Here is a 19,735-nt window from a genome sequence, read left to right as displayed (position 1 = left end):
CATCATAACGATAATTGCAAGTTATCATGTTGCCACGTTGTATGCGCAGAGGATAATAATAGACACAGGCTGAGCGCGTTCCTTTGATTAGGCGCACACGCGTGCGCTGCCTGAGAACACGACACCAAAACTGGATTGATACACGAAATTCCACTCCTACTTAAATGCAGGCAATATCCTAGCTTACAAGACTACAGCAGCAGGCCTATTTATTTACACGACTGGAGAGAGTAACTTTACAGGAGAAGCAGAATGTTGGCACCGACATCGCTTGTCGGTTAGAAACATCAAACACGAAACGGCAATCAAATAAAGACAAAGCAATTTGAGAAAGTGACTTACTAAAATAATTAATGTACTTGCTGCTTTCTCGCACTTATTCGTCTATTGATGTTCGCTGGAAGTTGTTTAGCCTCTAAAGGAGAGGTCAGTCATTCAGCTGAGTGAAGGTAACTCGATGATCGAACAACAGTCCATCAGCGCAAGTTATAGAAGTAGTTTATTTTACAACTCAAGTAATAATGTGTTTACAGCTCATTGAACTCACGACCGCTCGACTAACACCTTGTTTACACGCCACCAGTACAAGTCGTAACCGAAAAAATTTCTACTGGAAATTATTCATTACAAAAGACATTATTAATGTAAAAAGATATCAACATTTAGAAATTTTTCAATGGATGGACGCCTTATACAATTTTCATATCAGTCCTTAAGCTCAAAAATAATTGTATCCCGCCCAAACATCGAACGTAGAAAGCACTGCAGCGAACTGAGAAGTGTCCCAAGCAGGGATGTTTTTATGGCCCTGGTGAAAATATAGCCATTGACTGAAGATTGTTGGGAGGAGCAGTGAACAAAAAGACGAAATACAAACTATACATGATAGGAAAAATTGATTGCTGTGTAGCAACAAAATAAACCTTTCTGTGCATCACATCAAACTTTGCTAAAAAGAATTCATTATTATCGACTTAAAAAAATTGTGTCGATACTGATTTGATTTTGCCCTTCATCAAATTACTCATTATCTTCTAAAAGGACAACAACCTGATTCAAGTTTAGAAAAAAAAAAACGAACGGCATCAACAAAGATATGAAACAGCAGGAGTTCGTTATTTAAAAACTGGTGAGAGTCAAGTGGCGTTCACAACAAAATAAACAAGCAGAATGAACTCATTTGAAATTCAGGAGCATCCCACAATATCCTGGTAATACAGGAATAACAACAAATCTTGACTTGGGTGATGTTGAAAAATTTTGTCTCCAGAATGACCATAAATATTTTAGGGTGAAACGAAAAAAAATTTTGGTGAAATAAAAAAAAATTAATTGGAGAAAGAGCTTCGCTGAGTGACAGGTTCACTCTTCGAAATCATGCTACAAAATGATCGTCTTTTCTCGATTTTCTTGCATATAGCACAAAAATGTGTTGGAAAGGATGAGAAAAAAGTAAAAAGTTTGGACCAAGGTAGGCCTGAACTGATCCGTAGTCCTACAAGTGCTCCAACTGCAAGAGTTTAGCTCATATTATACAAGGGGCCAAAAGTTTCAACTCTGAGAGAGCACAGGAACACAAAGACTTAGAGAAGATATTGGGGGAAGGATTTCAGGAATATGTACATGGTGAAGGGTGAGGACTATCAACACGAGTCAATAAATTATCATTAGAACTAATACTTCTGATCACAACTGTACAAAGTTCCCGGAAATATCGGGAGACAGCTTGGGCTGCAACACTTGCAGTCCATCCTTTAGGATTAATGCTTAGTATTTCTTACAATAAGATCAACATTATAAAGCGAGGCATTCCAGCTGCTGCTCACTTAAAGACCAGCAAAAGTGGACGAAGAGCTAAATGGCTTGCACTCAATCTTTTACACTGCGCCTAAAATCATTGAATTTTCAACAGCTCGAAGCTGCGCGATGAAGGAGCGCACTCCTACACACTTTTTTAAACTCGCACAAAAATAAAGGAAAATAAGCCTGACTGTGGCAAGAAAATCACTAAATTTCGCAGGTCATTAAGATTTACCAGGGACAAAGTTTTTGAATTAATAATTTTTGATGGATTCAATCAGGGACATGTTTAGGAAATATCACAACTAAAAGCACGAGGTTAGGGAAACAATCGATAACATTTTCCAATGCATGAAATAGACAGCGGCAGCTTCTTTCTTCACTGAAATAACATTGCCGCGAAGATAGGAACGAGGTAGCTGAGTTTATTTCGGTATCTTCAATATCTACTCTACGCAACAGTAAGGACCCTCTGGGAAAGCCATCTTTGTATATGTAATAAATAAATACATTAAGATGACCTACGGATAAGTGGCTTATTTTACAGATAGATTCTCACAGTTCTCTGTCGATTATGCAAGGCAGAAGAATGCCTACAGAAACCAATGAGTTATAAAAGAAGTGAAATTAATTCATACAACATGCATGACCAAGTTTACCTGCACTGATGCTAATAAAACAACATTCATACAAATTCAGAAATGAATGGAAATCTGACACTGCAAACACAATTAACATCACATCGAAAAACTTGCAATGAAACTAAGTGTTGATTTGCATGCAAAACTGCCCAGTAAACTTGAATTTGTACATATTCGAGTCTTCCATTTAACAAATAACTTCTCAAAATAATGAGACTTATTTCTGCTTCACGTTCGTCTATCAAAAAAGTCCAGCAAATATGAAGGCGCCGCAGTGCAATAGTTTTTAAGAATATATATGACAAAATAGCTAACCAAAGAACTGCAAAAATACTCGATCTGCTTGGTAATTCAAACTTCGACTTCAAATGAAACTTCCTCTGAACCTGCACTATTTCACCGTAATGCGTAATTTTAAGTTGATTCTTCTTTGGTGTGAATCAAAAGTAAACCTATAAGCCCATGGAGCAAGACAACTGTCGTATACAGCGACTCAGAGACCCGAGCGAGAACATCGGGCACTCTGCGTGGAGGAGGGAATCTTTACCCGAGCTGAAGGGCTGGTCTTTGACCTAATCCATGTTGTCTGTCAGATCAGACCAGACTTATAGCGTCAGTAAGCGTCCATGTCAAGTTAGCGATCACGTGTAGTTGGTACAATACTTGAAGACCGCTAGCCGCCTTAGCCCACAGCCACCTGGCATACATTGGCGCCACAGTGTTGATGGTGTGTTTAAAACTACCCCTACCATCGCAGCATATCTTCACTTAGATATACATCAACCCATTAGATATTATGCAGCAAGAATCGTGCTGTTAAAACACGTTTACAAAAAATTGTAATGGAAAAAAAAATACCTGCGATTGTTACAACTTCCGCAAGATTAATTTATTGTTAAAATTATGTCCAAGATATAGACTTGGTTGTTCAGACCAAAATCCAAGAATATATCGTTGACTCTAAATTAAATTGGACCAGCACGGATGATGCGTCAATTCTGCCCGAAGTGGCGCACGCAGCTACGTACTCCATGAATCGCTTTCTTCAATCATTAATATTTAAGAAGCACGGCAAATCATGCGCCGATATTAAGTATCTTGCAATGCCCATGGCAAATATATACTGGAACACTGAAATCATGAGTACAGAAACACAATGCCTTCAAACCACCTCATATGTTCAACACTGTAGTGGACAAGTCGCAGAATAATTCATGGCTTATATAATGAATGCGGGCGAAAATAACTTAGGTGAAATAATTTGCACTAAAATGTACAGTCTTTGTTAGCGTTAAGAGGCAGGGGTCTAGAAAATATTTGGTGTCGAAGAAATCAATGTCAATCACATGGATATACTTGATACTTTCCAAGCAATACTTTTATGGTAATATCCTATTTACACTAATTGAAATTATTCATTTCAAATAATAATAGTAAAAACAATCGCGAATGAAAAATTTACTATTAAACAATAAAAATAAGTGATTTAGTGCATCACCGAGAAAGTTTGTTGGAGAGCTCAGACTAAGCAATGATCACATGGCTTGAATCTAACGAGAGATTACCTTAAAATATTACTAAATATTTACTTTATGAAAAATGCGCCGCTGTTTGTGTCACGATCACTCTAGAGATGTGACATTAGCGCAGCACATAACTAGCAGCTTATTTAGACCAGCATTACAACGACATTGAAGGTATGAAAATTAACCTGCCATTCATCATTCACGCACCGACATACAAACAATTCACTACATTTAAATACTCTTGTATCAAGTCAGCAGAGACTTGGACGCTGGTAAACATGAGCCAATATAAAAAGGCTGCCTCAAGTGTCGACATAAGAGACACTCGTTTAGTAGTCTTAGATATACGTGATGGTTCTTTGCACTGCACTCTGCCTTCATGTCTGTACAGCTCAAAATAAATAAGAGGACCGCGCGTGAACTCAGACAAGTTCTCTCAGTTAGGCAGATCAATTGAGAATATACAGCCACACCAAATTATAAACACGTCAAGAAAAATAGAGCTGAAACTCGGAGTAAACGTGGAATGACGAGAAGATTTACGCCTCAACATATCCTGAAGAGAACTTCGTGGGTAGAACAGCAATGGAGACAAAGAAATAGCAAGAAAGGGACGCTCGTGGAGGGTAGCTTTAAGGGAGGAATCGCAAGCCTGACGCTCATGGAGAACAAGGTACGCAACATGCAAGAGTAAACTGAAGACGGTACACAAAAATTAAAAAAAGCTCATGATATATGAGAAGTGAAAAGTAGATAACGTAACAGAGAAGGACTAATCATGACACATGATGGCAGCAACAATGGTAATATAACCAAATGAAATTAATCTTCCACTAGCGAACATTCCCAACCAGCGGTCTGAAATTAAAAAAGAACTAGAATGAGGAATGAAGCATTAAATGTGGTCTAAAGGCGGCAGCAGAAATTAAAGGTGGGGACGACTTAAAGCCAGGTCACGGCAGGCGGTGGGGTCTAGCAGCGAGGTCACGGCAGGCGGTGGGGTCTAGCAGCGAGGTCACGGCAGGCGGTGGGGTCTAGCAGCGAGGTCACGGCAGGAGGTGCAGGGTCTAGCAGCGAGGTCACGGCAGGAGGTGAGGTCTAGCAGCGAGCACGGCAGGAGGTGGGGTCTAGCAGATGCGAGGTCACGGCAGGTGGTGGGGTCTAGCAGCGAGGTCACGGCAGGCGGTGGGGTCTAGCAGTGAGGTCAGGGTAAGAGGTGCAGGGTCTAGCAGCGAGGTCACGGCAGGAGGTGAGGTCTAGCAGCGAGATCACGGCAGGAGTTGTAGGGTCTAGCGTCTAGCAGCGAGGTCACAAGAGGTGCAGGGTCTAGCAGTGAGGTCAGGGTCTAGCAGCGAGGTCACTGCATGAAGTAGTCTGGATGGTCTGGAGGTACATCCTTCTCGAAGCGCTTGGCCTCCTCCTGCATCGTCTCCTTGATCTTTAAGATGGCTGCTGATTCGTTCTGATCCTGCAAATTCAAACTTCATTAAAATCATGGAGAATAAATCATGTCCATAGCATAACATCAACAACAAGTTCACAAGACGCAACAATTTCTTGATATAATCAATCAAATCAGCGTAACAGTTGATAGAAACTTGTTAAGACGGTGGCATGTTTGGCAACTACTGAACATTCCGAGCGATGAACACATGAAATATAAATATTTATATAAATAAATAATATAATACAAATAAACCGCCTAAGATAATTATCAAATCAGAGTACGAAAAAAGCCACCAAATGTTGTTGCTTGAATACAGATCGTAAATTCCATGCTGTCGAGACCTATAGATACTTTACACTGTGGCCAACTTCGTACAAATGCACACAATAACCAATTTTTTCAGTACCATAAACTCTTTTTAGTGATTACAATCATCAGGAGTGGTATAATCCTACAATAGAGGGAAATTCGTTATGAAAATATATAACTAAAAGAATATTTGATTGTGAAGGTTCAAAGGAGGCCGACAATGTGCAATGAAATTCGTTGTCATCGTCACGATTTCTCCGCCTGACAACTTCTTTGTCGCAAAAAAATGACGGATAGTAGCAAGTATTAATGCATCACGATCACCACAGTCAACAACATTCAAAAAATATACGAAGCGATCAATTCAACTAAAAAACTCAGTATATAAGAGAATACGTAGCAGGGTAGACAAAGCACTGATTACACTATTGTGATCAGTGAAGTCATGCTGCTTCCTTGTGTATATAGCCTAAGACTTCTACTATAATCTTGTCACAACGATATAGCACAAAAATTACTCTAACGCTGGTTATATGATTATACTTTGTAAATTATATGAATCAGGTGGACACAATTGAGATGCATAAATAACTTGGTACATTTAAGTGTAGAGACAATAGTATAGTTACATAGAAGTATAATTGATCAAGTGCATCAAGACACAGGCAGATATTACCAAGTCATTATATAAAAGGATGCTAGAGAAGTTTGGGAACGAAAACTTATGTCTCGACCCTACACTTGCGCCTTTAATTAGAGTAAATGTTAGTTAGGTTATACGCAATGTAGGCCTTGCGCATGCATCGGCTTTTAGTTTGACTAAAGCGATTCGTGGGGCAATATGAGCGAGTCCTTAGCTTCGATTCTGAACAAGAAAACCCATTGGTATTAAACAATCCTAAAGAGTATGGTTAGTTGGCACTCATTCATATATATAATTATAACCAAAATGTTGAACATTTGTAATAAAATATGAAATCAAGAGCAGTGCACCAAATGTTACACATAGGCAGTAAAGAACAATTAGCGAACTGTACCACACAGTTTTAATGAATACACTGACGATCATATGATGCTAACTCTCTATTTAGATTTAAACACCGAGACTCATTAATATAAGACAATTATGTATCGAACTTGTGCTGCGTTGCATAACTCTCACACACTTTAGACTGGCAAGCCCGTGTCAAGTCAAGCAAGAACATACGCCACACAATACACCACTGAAGCCTGCTTCGCAGACTGATACCAACAGCAACAAAATACTTGCTAACTTTCTTGATTCATTAAGAAGGTAAACTATCACAAATTTTGTCATTGACATGGCCAATTTAATGGAAAATGGCATCTTTAGCAAGCGGTAATAAATTAAAGATTGAAATCCTGAACTCAGCTGACGAAACATTGGACGAGTTAGGCGATAGCGGTGCGCACGCAATGCTGGAATGAACCTAGGACAGACAAACCTGACTGGCGACAGCAACAAGTTTTCGTTTATCTCACAAGATCCGACATCACACAAAAGATCCGACTATATCAGAGTACATGAAACTACGTTTACAATACAAGAAAATTTCATGAAATATGTAGTACTTTTCTCTGCAATATTGATTATCTAAGAGAATCACAAAGAAGCCTTTTGTTAGATGCGATTAGTTCTCTTGACCTTTGTACAATTAAAGCGAGTACAAGGGACAAATTACGTGAGCTTACGTGAAAATACACCGACTCAGGTGAACATATGAAAGAATTGAAATATATTTTACCTAAGTTGTAGTAAATAACCACAGCCTTGCTAGGCATTTGGAATTAAATTAGAACAGAACCCTGAAGATCAAACACAGGTACCGTCTCTGGCAAACGGAAGGTAGGGAGGGAAGGGAGGCGAGTAGAGAGTGCAAGCGACAAAGAGAGAGAAGCGCGTGTCTAGAAGAATCAAGAGTTCAAGCAGGAACCAGTCTGGAATAAGCAATTGAAGTCTCATGAGAGGTGTAAATCATTGGCGGTACCTAGGTGGGACTCTTCTCCAGGGTATCAATATTAAACAGCTTTACAAACGGGTCAACTACTTTGGCTTCTTGAAAGTGGCGTTGGAAGGCAGGAGGAGGTGAAGCGAGTGGGTAGTTGCAGAGAAGGAATATCTAACAGCTCAGAGAATGGCCGATGAGGCCGACGCTCTCACGTTTTATGAACTTGTAGCTGAACAATTTCAAGGTGAAAAATGCACAGCGATAAGGTCACATACTATCCATACTCTCATCACAAACATGATTTGCCCTGCAAGATTTTCAGAAATGAACTGTTAGGGGATGGAGGCGTTACGTTACTTATAAATGAGCAATTCTTCGGGTAATGGAGATTACTTAAGACACTCGATATATATTAATATGTTACTTAAGGAAACTCGACTCGATATGTTTACTTAACCTCCAAGAATCTGGAGTAATCGAAAAATGAGTGTTCTTATTGCAAATATTTACAAAAGTTCCATTCTGAGCGACTGACAAGAATTCCCACAAATTGTAAACTACATCGTTCGGAAAATAGACTACATGAGGCAGGGAAATATGAGTGGATTGTCGGGAACGTGATCGGAGTATTTGGGATAATGTGTGCGTTCACGTGTTTCTGTGAGTTGAAACTTCATAATGAAATTAGTAAATTAGCTGCACGTGAAAGCATATAAGTTATCGCTCATGAGATATTGCTCACATTAATTCATTTTATTCATAAGATGGTGTTGAGTGTGAAAAGAATACTGCCGCGGTGGTGAGTCCTGGTGTACCTATAGAAAAGAATCCTTTCTCCTGAATTCCCCAATTCTAGTTACATCAATAACCAAAGGTGATGATGTAGAGAAATATGAACCCAATTCAGACACCTTAGATACCAAGGTAGTACGATCATTACAAGAAGTCGAGGTATGGCAGATACAGCATACATGCCTCAGGAAAGTCGCCATCATAACCAGCAACAACTACGACGGCTTCGCAAGTTAGCCCTACGAACGCCATACAAAGCCAGTGGAGCTCATTAACGTCTGGAAATGACCATCAAATTACTAGCAAAATCATACAACAGTCACTCCAAGGCCCGAGATATGTTCATATGTTCAACTGAGTCTTAACAACCCACCACAACAAATACTTCCGCAGTGCAAACGAAATGGCCACTGAGAGCGTGCAAACCAACGACATACTCTTGAGCGACCTAACACGGAGCAGCTAAGCTAGAGAGAGCAACACATGCTTAGCATTCATCATTGATCGTCAATGTCTTCACGATTTAGAAATAAATTACCGCAATCAGCGATTTTTGTTTAATTATAAATACGAAATGAGCAGGCATTAGTTATGCCTGTACCTTCTTTATGATAAGAGAGTATTATAGAAGTTATGATACCAATGAGGTCCGTTAGTGGAGGGAGAGCATGGAAGGAAGCCCTTACAATTATAACTATCTTAATAAATCGTAATCACAGTTTGTCCCTCACTCGAGTCTGATGGAGCAAATGAGTCTTCCATAAGTAAAATCAAGCATATATTGTGAGAGATTCATATTTTTGAGGCCGGTAAAATTAAAACATAACATTTATTTCTTCTCAAGCGTTTTGCATTCATCGAGAGGTGAGTTTTGACGAAATTTTGTAACTTTGTAATTTTATTGGTGGCTAATAACAAGCAAATCCAACACGTGGCTTTTTCTCCAAAGCTTCAAGATTTTACTCGTAATGTTCGCACTCCTGCAAAACAAAAACTTAACCAAGAGCAGAAGGCAAGCATATCCAAGATGTTTTCAATTGTAACACTGAATCTCCATCGAAAAAAAAATCCACAGACATGAATCACATGTCGAAGGTTCGAAGTCCAGCTCCGAAAGTCTTTCTGGAGCTGGGCCAGTCTATTTTTTTAGAATTCTCTAAAGGATAAAGGAATAGGTATTATGTTCTTAGTTTTTACACTATTGTGATCAGTGAAGTATAAAACATCTGCAACGAAATAAGCTCAATTCAATGCAGCCACTTGAACACAGTAAGAGATCAGCAATTTGGTTGAATTTTACAAAGTGACTGAAAAACAAAATCCGAGTCAATTCTTGTCATTACAAAAGAAAACATCGTCCACAGGAAGATAATACAAGCGACTATTGCACACTCAAGTGATGGTGCAGCAAAACAAAGCGTGTTCCGGCACACAAAATCTCACGCCAACAAGTAATTTAGGATAGGAGAAAACTCATTAATCAGAGCCCACACAACGTATAGATCTCTGTCCTATAGATATGAAGGCCAAATAACTTATTTTCTTGTTACTAAGGTAAAACTTGAGATCAGTACACTGAATTTATATTCCTCCAGTTTAAAAGGCTATGTAGCCGTGACTAGTCAGAATACGATAACATTATACAGTATTGTTTCCAAACGAACCTAAGCAAGTCTCGACATTATTGATAGTATGAAACTCTTTCTAATTCACGCACTAGCCCAGGACAGAGTCAAGCTAACCAAGAAACGAGTGTACAACATCTGACCAAGTGCCTAATCTTGTGCCACTCGATGAAAGTGCAGCCAAAAAACAAGAACCGACCATAATAATCTCATAAATAAGTTCTGAATTATATTGGTGAGACAGAGGTGAGCAAGTGTGTGATCTAACGTGTTTGGTGAAAATACGTGTGACAAATAACTGTAGGTTTGGCAAACATCTGCGAGGATCCCACATGTAAATCGTGACACCAATGGCAAAGATAGATGGGGTAACACACAAGATAATATGGCAAGGCAGGTGCGGGATAGTATAGGGCACGAGATAGAGATAAAGATAGAGAAAGAGGAGAGAGTAGGCCAGTAGACCGGCACCAATGAATGGATCTTTAGGGTACTCACGGTAAGGCAGACCCTCGAGAGCGTCGACCCTGGCAGCAGTGAGCGCACTGTAGCCTCCCACATAACAGCACTGATGGCAGGCGGCAGACATGCACTCCCCACACTCAACATTGCTCAATCAATTAAGACGCCAGTTATGACATGAGTGTGTGAAAAGTTTACCCACACTCAACATTGGCCAATCAATTAAGACGCCAGTTATGACATGAGTGTGTGAACAGTTTACCCACACTCAACATTGGCCAATCAATTAAGACGCCAGTTATGACATGAGTGTGTGAACAGTTTACCCACACTCAACATTTGCCAATCAATTAAGACGCCAGTTATGACATGAGTGTGTGAACAGTTTACCCACACTCAACATTGGCCAATCAATTAAGACGCCAATTATGACATGAGTGCGTGAAAAGCTTACCCACACTCAACATCCACGAATCAAGGGCACTTTAACGCTGCAATAGTTATACTGTAATTAATCAGCCTTCAGATACTAGAGGCTAAAGGCTAGAATGACGATCTAAGACGACATTCTGCGAGTTCTCCCACCACGCGACATCGCGGGAAGCAATAATGCTCACATTGCCAACCCATTAGCCAAAGCTTGCTTTTTCTCTACGCTCGCTTCAAAATTTTGCTTCCCATATTGAAATTAATTTTAGTTTCTCTCCTAGAAGCAGAAATGACGAAGCAAATACGATAAGGTAGCGGCATGTCTATTAGGCATTAATAATGGACACGAGTTCCCTTAAAATAAACAGCAGACACAGTTTCGCTCACTAGGATGGTCATGGATGGAATAACTGTCAAATAAAAGAGAAATGTGATTTTATTTTTCACTGGCGTGAGACATACCAATTTTATTCATTACATGATTGTTCTAGAGAGCACGATGACACGAGCAAAAATGAATGCGTTCATTTCATGAATTGAGAGCAGAGACCAGACTACGCAATTGCCGCTGCGTTCACTACCAGACGTAGGGGTTATAACGAACCCAAGAGTACATACGCTATTTTGAACCATAACACATTAACATTGCGACAAACAGGCCGCTCAATAGGTTAAATAATAGAAAAGCCAAACAAACAAGTAATTCACCCAAGTCAAATAACCACACATATTGTAGCTATACGTTCACAAAAGGGTATTTTGGTTATGCAACATACTTCTAACTCGACAATTCTACTCCTCAAATGAAAGTTTTCACATGAGTTTACAAGTCGACCTCTTCGCTTGACAACGTTCTGCGCTGAGAAATTCCAGCCAAAAATCTTCACGAGACTAAGCAAGTCGCCTGGTAAGGAATACGTCACTGGAGTACAAGATTTGTCTATACTTCGACTGAATTTTCAAGCAAGTTTCAATAAGAACAAGCGGCCACGAAATCGCTGCTTTCATCCCACCCGGGCAGCCACATTACCACCAGCACTGACGGTGATGTGATATGTTCAGACGCACATATCACGTTTTGTTTTTAAGATGAGATTCTGAACAAAAACGTTTTAAAATACTTATTGCTGCAGATTTTTCACAACTGCCGTATTTATTATATTCTTATTCACAATGTATCGGCATTATGCTTGTATGAAAATTAAAGGGCAACCTAACAGTAATAAAAGTATCAGAACTGATAAACTCGTTCACTAAGCAATAACATTAAGAATCTCAGAACCTGGGTAAAATAACCAAGAACTTGTTCAGCAGGCATACGAGACCACGTATTGAGATTTTATTTTCTTATGCATACCAACACTGAAACAATTACTTTCTACGTGAGAAAAGATTTGTAAATTTCAATTGAAAGAAGCCATTAAAGGCAAGAGGAATCAACTGAATAGCGAGAAGTGAAGTGCGAGGCTCACGCTGCAGAGATCAGCTCGACCTAAGACGCTGTCGCTGCCACCACCTCACAACCATTGTCTGCATGTAACTATACGAGAAGATGAGATGACAGTTCTATATGCAGACACCTAAGATGACTACGACAAGCTATTTACATAAGTACAACGGGAATGGTCCGCAGGAGTGAATATAGACAAAAGAAGCCAGCACCGAGAGCGCCGTAGTATTGTACAGATGCTGGAAATGCAAGACACGATCGCACGCACAGCAGAGGCTCGCTACTGTCAAGATGCCCAGACTCTAGCAGCGGACCCCACGCCAGGCTTCCTGTCAGCCAGCGAGGCTTCATACTCAAACAGATTCAATTTTTAAGGGCAAATCTAAGCGTTATTAAAAACTGATGAATGAAACGAAACCAATAAACAGAGTTTCACTTTGCCACTAAATCCAATTTTGAACAGCAAATCTGAAATATTTTGACACATTATGAGATAAAGGATGAATAATGCGACATTCAAAGAGTTGCAATTTTGTACCATACATTGTAATCCTACGAGACGTGCAACTATACAAAGAATATTTCAACGCGCCAACGCTATTGACGATATTCAGGATGTGAAGAAATCGTCCTGAGACCGTGTGTGCCAATAAATAAGGATAAATAAGAAGGCGACGAGAGAACAACTTGGCATATAAGAGTCAAGTTAAACCCAGCGTTGGTTGTTACTAACGCCACTGCAATTAACGCTCAAAATCACTGCCATGGTAACGAAAAGGACACTTCACTTGAAAACTTATGTGGATTGATCTATGAATAAGACAGTGCAGAGTCATTACAGCAAACCACTCACCAACGATTGATAATTAATAGAAAACACTGACCCAATCTAAAACCGTTAACTTTTAATTTTAAACTATCAGTAGCTTTGTTTAGATTGTTTGCTTCAGATGATGTTGATCAATACCTATATCCCATTAGACAGCGTGGTAATGTTCATGACGTTTTATATTTTCCATCAATATATTCAAACATCGTTTAGTCTACCTTACATAGAGTACAAAACGTGACTATGTTTGATTTGTCATCTAAGAAGAAATTCCAAGCCTATCCTCATTATTTGCTCACATAGAGAAGTGAAAATAAACCCCAATCTTAAACTTGTTCCGTTATACACACACAACCTATTTAATGATCTAGACGCTGCGTGCACAAATAAGAGGCCTTCACTGTACAACGTTCTGGTGCATCAAGAAGATGGAAAGCCAAATAAACACGAAGGGACGAAGAAGATACGAAGCAGCATGTCTCGAAATAAGAAGATTAAGAAGTGCGAAGAGCAACACATCAAAAAGGGGAATCCAAAAAGTGAGGAACGACATTTCACCAAATATAAAAAAAATATAACTCAGTACTCCCTGCAGTGAGTGACAGAGAGCGCATTTTCTCGTCGACGAAAACTTGAGGTCACGGACGGACGGACAGACGGACGGACAAATAGACAGACGGACATGGCGAGCACAATAGTGCATTTTTTCCATAAATGAGAAAATGCGCTAAAAGGAGCTGAGGTATAAAAACTCCCAGACTATAAGAAACATAAGACCGGGACGCCTAGAGGACCAAGCAGCAACCACGGAGAGGTAAATGAGAGTTCTTATCTCAGACGGGCAAGAAATTGCTCGTTGCCACGATGCTGGGCTACAACACAAGAATTCATCAATAACTAACAGAAAACTTGGTTTAAATGGCAGCTGAAAAGAAGCCGAAAATATATGGAGTGGGTCTAGAAGATGCTAGAGTTTATCATCGAACGATCACAGACTTTAGATATGAAATTACACGGCGCTCGTTCCCAGAAATGTTGCCTACAACGTTCGATGCAATTTCTTAGGCGGGTCGCAAATAGGCTTTCGCTGGAGTAGGTAATTAGGCTTACCCATAATTTCGAGGCATCAACGAAAAAAAAACTTCAATTTGCATCATCAAGGAAATAAGTTGAAAAATTAAGTATGAAAAAATATTTAGTGTAATTTGCGGCTGAAGAATAATTCAGTAAAGTTATTGGGCGTGAGAATAGAAATGAGATTCCATACAGCCAGCGTCATCAGAAATGACCAATAGGCGAGGAGCAAATATGAAGGCACTCAATAGTTCATTTCTCCATTGGGCAAAAGTGATATTTGATGTTAATTTCAACAAGAGTACGGAAAACGAACGACCACTTCGTTATGGCTGCTGTAGAACATTAAACAAGGTACTGTTTCGTAGCTGAAATCAATAGATATAATCTTAATTATACACAATAAGTTCCCTACGTCTAGAAATAATTCGTCGACCCGGACACACAAACAACAATTAACAAACCGTTCACTTGAATTTTATATTCATTTCAAGATGAAGGAGAAATTCATCAACTAATGAGATTCATTCTAAATCGTTGGTACATCCATTTTGGTAATAATTATAACATCAAGTAAAGAGGATAACATTGAACCGCCAGAGTTGTAAGTGCAATTTGTTCAAGAAAAACAACGCGAGTGCTGGAGCTATGGGACGGCGACCTGTCTGCTCCGATGGCTTCAACAATAAGTTTCCTGAATTTTGAGTGTCGACTCGAGATTCTTTCAAAATACTGAGAATAACAGAAACGGTGAGTTACTGAATGAGAGTACAATTACGTTGTGAATATCGAAAATCTCTGATTTATAAGGAGGAAGAAATTGTCCGAGGAATTATACTAAACTCTTCTTTTGGCAACACAAAAACAGTTAGACCAAGACGTACCAAGTTGTTGGTCAGTACGTTGCATTGTTCAGCAACCATCAAACTTATTTAAAAATGACGTTTTGGAGATGATCGATTGGGATTGTACGTGGGTTTTGATAATCTCTTGACTGATTTCTGCTATTCATTTCATACCTAATATTCTGGAGCCTGTTACCGGCAGCTACTTTATACGCCCATTTTTGAATGCATACACATTATTGCATATTTCTCAAATTAAAAAAAAACTAAGATATTAGCAGGCTACAAAGTATGATGATTAGAAAGAAACGTTCCACAAAGTAAGCTACAGGGAATATACGGCGCTCTGAAATGCACTATTTCTTTAATAGCTGTGCCGACCACACCTTCAGCAGCCATAAATCATACCACGAACAAAGCTTCACTTGCATCCTTTAAAGGTTTCGGTACAAAATCAGTCGTCTCTGCGCTCAACGTAATTCCTCAAGATGCCTAGGCTATTATTTTACTATAACTACAAATCGGAAACGTGGCAATGCTCATTAGGCGATTAGCGTGTGGAACGCAAACAATTTATCCAAAGCATTGATACCTTCCTCAAGCGCTTACTACTCTGCTTAGAAACGCACGCCAGAAAAAAAGGCAAATAACTCTTGAAAATGAACAAAACTCTTTGGGCCTACCCACGCAATAAGCTCTGAAAGGACACAAATTTCTTCTGGAAACTACGCAATCATCCGCTTTGAACTGCAAAACTATCGACCAATAAACGTAAGATGTTAAGATGTTGGAATGAGTGCATCAATAGAGAGGTAGGTGAAGAGGCAAGAAAGGTGCAGAGCACTAAGCAATAAGCTGGCAAGTGAGATGAAGAGCAGCCGAGAAGTGCACTGCGCAGCTCATCCCTGAGAACGGAACTGCTCCCAACAGGAGATTTCTTCGCTGCAACCGAGAGAACAAGTGCGGCGTACACGCGCGGCGTCCTCAGGCCACGCGTCGCTACCCGGACAGCTGCTCGAGCAAACTCACGCTGTCCTGCGGTGCTCCCGCAAATCCTGATAGGCTGTAATCGCCCATGCCCCCTCCTCCCCCGTCATCCCTAGGGGTGCCAGGGCCGTTTGCTGGGGAACTTTTCATGCCGTCAAGACCGTCACCGTTGAGGACAGGGCCCATGCCTCCGCTTCCGGGCCCGCCAAGCCCAGGGCCGCCACCCATGCCGCCGCTGCCATCACTACCACCGCCGCCAGACATCGGGAACTCCTGCAATGTGACAGTGTCAGCGCCAGACATCAGCAACTCCTGCTATATGTCAGCGCCAGACATCAGAAACTCCTGCTATATGTCAGCGCCACGTCTCTACACCTGCACCTCGAGCGAAATAGGCCTTTGGCGGCAGCCTTAACTGCATTCATTCAACGTCAGACAATTTAGCCTAACAAGAAGTCGACTAAAATTTTTCCAACATCAATACGGCCGATTTCACCACATGAAAAATAGGCAAATCTGAAAAAAGTACCAGAAAAAAGAAACATCTGGTTTTTATAGTGAGTAGTACAATATTTTTAAAATGACCGCATTGGTCACTCTGTGCAATAAAAAAACTACCTAAAACTATGTAAACTATATTTTAAAATTACTTATAATAGCATTACCGGGTACTTGCGGAATAAATCTCACTTTCCGTGATCTCTAATAAAAGCTTCAACTATAAAGATTGGTTTTCAATTACTTAGGTTTATTGCTGTTCAGTGAGTCAGTATTTAGGAGTACAAGGCGAGCAGTAATTTGAATAAAATTTGCTACATTTGTTCACTCTGGACCGCCTTATACGAGAGCGTCATACACAGAAGCTCCAAGAAACACATGCAGCATAAATTGCTAGGTTGCTGCATCATACGGGTTTACAACTGCCCGTCTTGCTAAGTTATGGAGATAAGATTGAAAAATTTATATAAATTTGCACAATAAATGTAGTAAATTTCATTTTTCATCATTTCGTCTGTATAAGTTTACATAAATTTATTTGTATGATAATAGCAGAAAAGTTTAATGGTCATTACGGTTTGGTAAATATGTCCGAGAGTTTTTAGAAGACACGCACGAAGCAACAAAGAGCAAAATAGGAGGCACCTACTATATAGGCCTATTTAGGTAGCTATATTATAAATATGGCTACCTATGAGCTATATCTATATATTGATTTATCAAAGCCAATATGAGGCTAATAAATGTGCCTATCTATATAGGAGCTACACAAAGAAGATAGTAGGTAGTAGGCTTGCCCAGCAGCAGCAGTGGACTGTAGCTGATGGCATCCTTGCATTGAATATCCCGAACAAAACACAACACTTACGACTCTCACTTGCAGCGTCGAAAGGAAATTTGTGAAAAGTTCTTAGAAGAAAAGAAATCAAAAGAAATACCATCAAACCTATCTAACCCTCTCGTAGCAACGAGAAATATAACTTCGACCTTGAGAAACTTGACGTGATCTGGCATCGTAGCTCATGCGTTCGCGAGGCCGTATAATTCCGTGTTATGTGTTGGGGCTCAGCAAGCATTTATTAGACTGTTAGAAAAATTACCGTTAACGGTATTACCGGCGTTTCAGTGGCCGGTCGGCACGTGAAAAGAAACACCATGTCGCCGTTTTTATTCTAATTTGACACTAGAAATCAGTTAAACATTTGATAAAAACGGCGAAACAGTTTATTTTCACGGGGCGACCGGCCACTAGAACGCCAGTGGGACCGTTTTTTCACCGTTTTTCTAACAGTGTAGACACTCACCCCAGGCATCGGGCCTCCAGGTTTCATCAAAGAGAACATGCCGTCCGCTCCACCGCTGCCAGTGTCTGCAATATCAAACATTCTTTATTTCAATAAAGCTGAAGTTGAGTTTTTCTTAACCCTAGCGTCTAATTCTCCTTAGCTGCAATTATACCAACACCGACAGAATTGCTAACAACTTGTTTATAGGTAAATCCACGTACAGAAAACTATGAACAATCAATTACACACATCGAGCCGGTGTTATAATTGAAGAATATTTGAACATTTGGCTAAATGAACTCAGTGTTGCACACTGCCTCTCTTCTTAGGCCCATCATATCGAAGTCTCTTAATATTCAGTAGCAAAAACAATCATATTTAGGATGGTAAAAGTACACAGCAATGCAGGAAATTCAACATCTCTTAAGTGCACATAAGAGAAGAATTAGCAGTACGTAAAGTAACATCGGTGCCAAAGAAAATTCGACCAGATATATTAAGACTAATTTTATGGAAAATGCACATACTCGGCAAATTTGTGCTTGTTATGGTGATCTCAGAGGAAACTCATCTGGTGCTTTGACCATCAACAAAACAATAGAGGAAAGACATCGCCAGAAGATGCAGTTGAGGTTTGTATGAACTCAAGTTACTACTCATTTGTAATGACTTTAAAACACTTATTATGTGCGAACACCAGCACTAATTCTTACAATACATATCACTCCTTAGTGTATATTTTGAATAATTGCTTACAACGATACAAATTGCGTTCAAGTACAGCAACAATGAGCATAATAGCCCAGACAAAAGTTTACACCAATGCTGAGCCCGCACGCATCACGAATCATCTGCAGCTGTCGCAGTTTGGACACAGCCGAAGCCATCTTCAATAACACCATCTCTCAATCTATTCTGTCATTGTCGACAAAAAATATCGTCAAATTTTAATCATTGCAAGTAACTATAACATATGATACTGTCCACAACATCCACTCAAAACCTGACCTCTCGAAGATATCATCAACCTCGCATTGCAGCGATGTAACCTCCGTGATGTCGACCCTACCAACTCACTAATAACCAAACAAAAATACGTTTTAAAGTATACTTCAACCGCCACATCAACGTCAAGCACATCAGGTCAATAAATAAAATTTATAGCCGGAAAACCAGAACAGTGACCCAACAACGCCATCAATTTCAACGGATAACTCACTAACAACAAAAAGTGTCAACAGTCTCTTCACCTCCTTCACCCAACACATCACCAACAAACTCAATAGAGTTAAAGATCCTTAACCTCTCTTACCGTCCCTCCTTCAAAACGTCCTAGAGGATATAGACCACCCCGACCCTCGAGGGCCAGATAAACTCTCTATTTTCTACCTCATATACCTGAGACCACTTGAAACTGCCTACCAGACCAATCTTCTCAGCGAGCATATCTGAACATGCCATTTATATAGGCACTCGCCAGGTACTCGATATCTGCAAGTTCCCCATTAACATTAAAATTTCTCAAACCGAAAAATTTTGAGAACGATGTAAAAATCTGTTAAACAATTTCACTGCTTTACCCCGTGATCCAAGTCCAGGAACGGTGACTGTTGCCCATCAAGACTGAACATCCACCTATGGGCGACCAACGGCTTCCGATCCGGTCACTCCACTTCAACCGCCTTCACTCACTCACCTCAGATATCATCTACAGATGATGTCTGAGCCTCAAATTACAACACACCTATACCACCAAATGACAGTA

At 40.0% G+C, this 19,735-nt stretch overlaps 1 protein-coding gene across 3 annotated transcripts in view; it reads right to left on the bottom strand.

Annotated features, from left to right (window-relative positions):
* Positions 1-1,065: 1,065 nt before the first annotated feature.
* LOC108664977 (single-stranded DNA-binding protein 3) overlaps positions 1,066-19,735 on the bottom strand; it is a 62,226-nt gene continuing 43,556 nt past the window's right edge. For all 3 annotated transcript variants that reach the window (XM_018151687.2, XM_047879884.1, XM_018151688.2), the window contains 3 exons: positions 17,989-18,053; positions 16,229-16,459; positions 1,066-5,435 (listed from right to left, as the gene is read on the bottom strand). In XM_018151687.2, coding sequence (XP_018007176.1) covers positions 5,325-5,435; positions 16,229-16,459; positions 17,989-18,053 — 407 coding nt within the window. In that variant the 3' untranslated portion in view covers positions 1,066-5,324. The remainder of the gene's footprint in view (positions 5,436-16,228; positions 16,460-17,988; positions 18,054-19,735) is intronic.

The sequence above is a fragment of the Hyalella azteca genome, unplaced genomic scaffold (genome assembly GCF_000764305.2).
Source record: "Hyalella azteca isolate HAZT.00-mixed unplaced genomic scaffold, Hazt_2.0.2 contig4128, whole genome shotgun sequence".
NCBI classification, from domain to species: domain Eukaryota; kingdom Metazoa; phylum Arthropoda; class Malacostraca; order Amphipoda; family Hyalellidae; genus Hyalella; species Hyalella azteca.
Note: the sequence above shows the minus strand (reverse complement) of the source record. Positions and strands in the feature narration are given on the sequence as shown.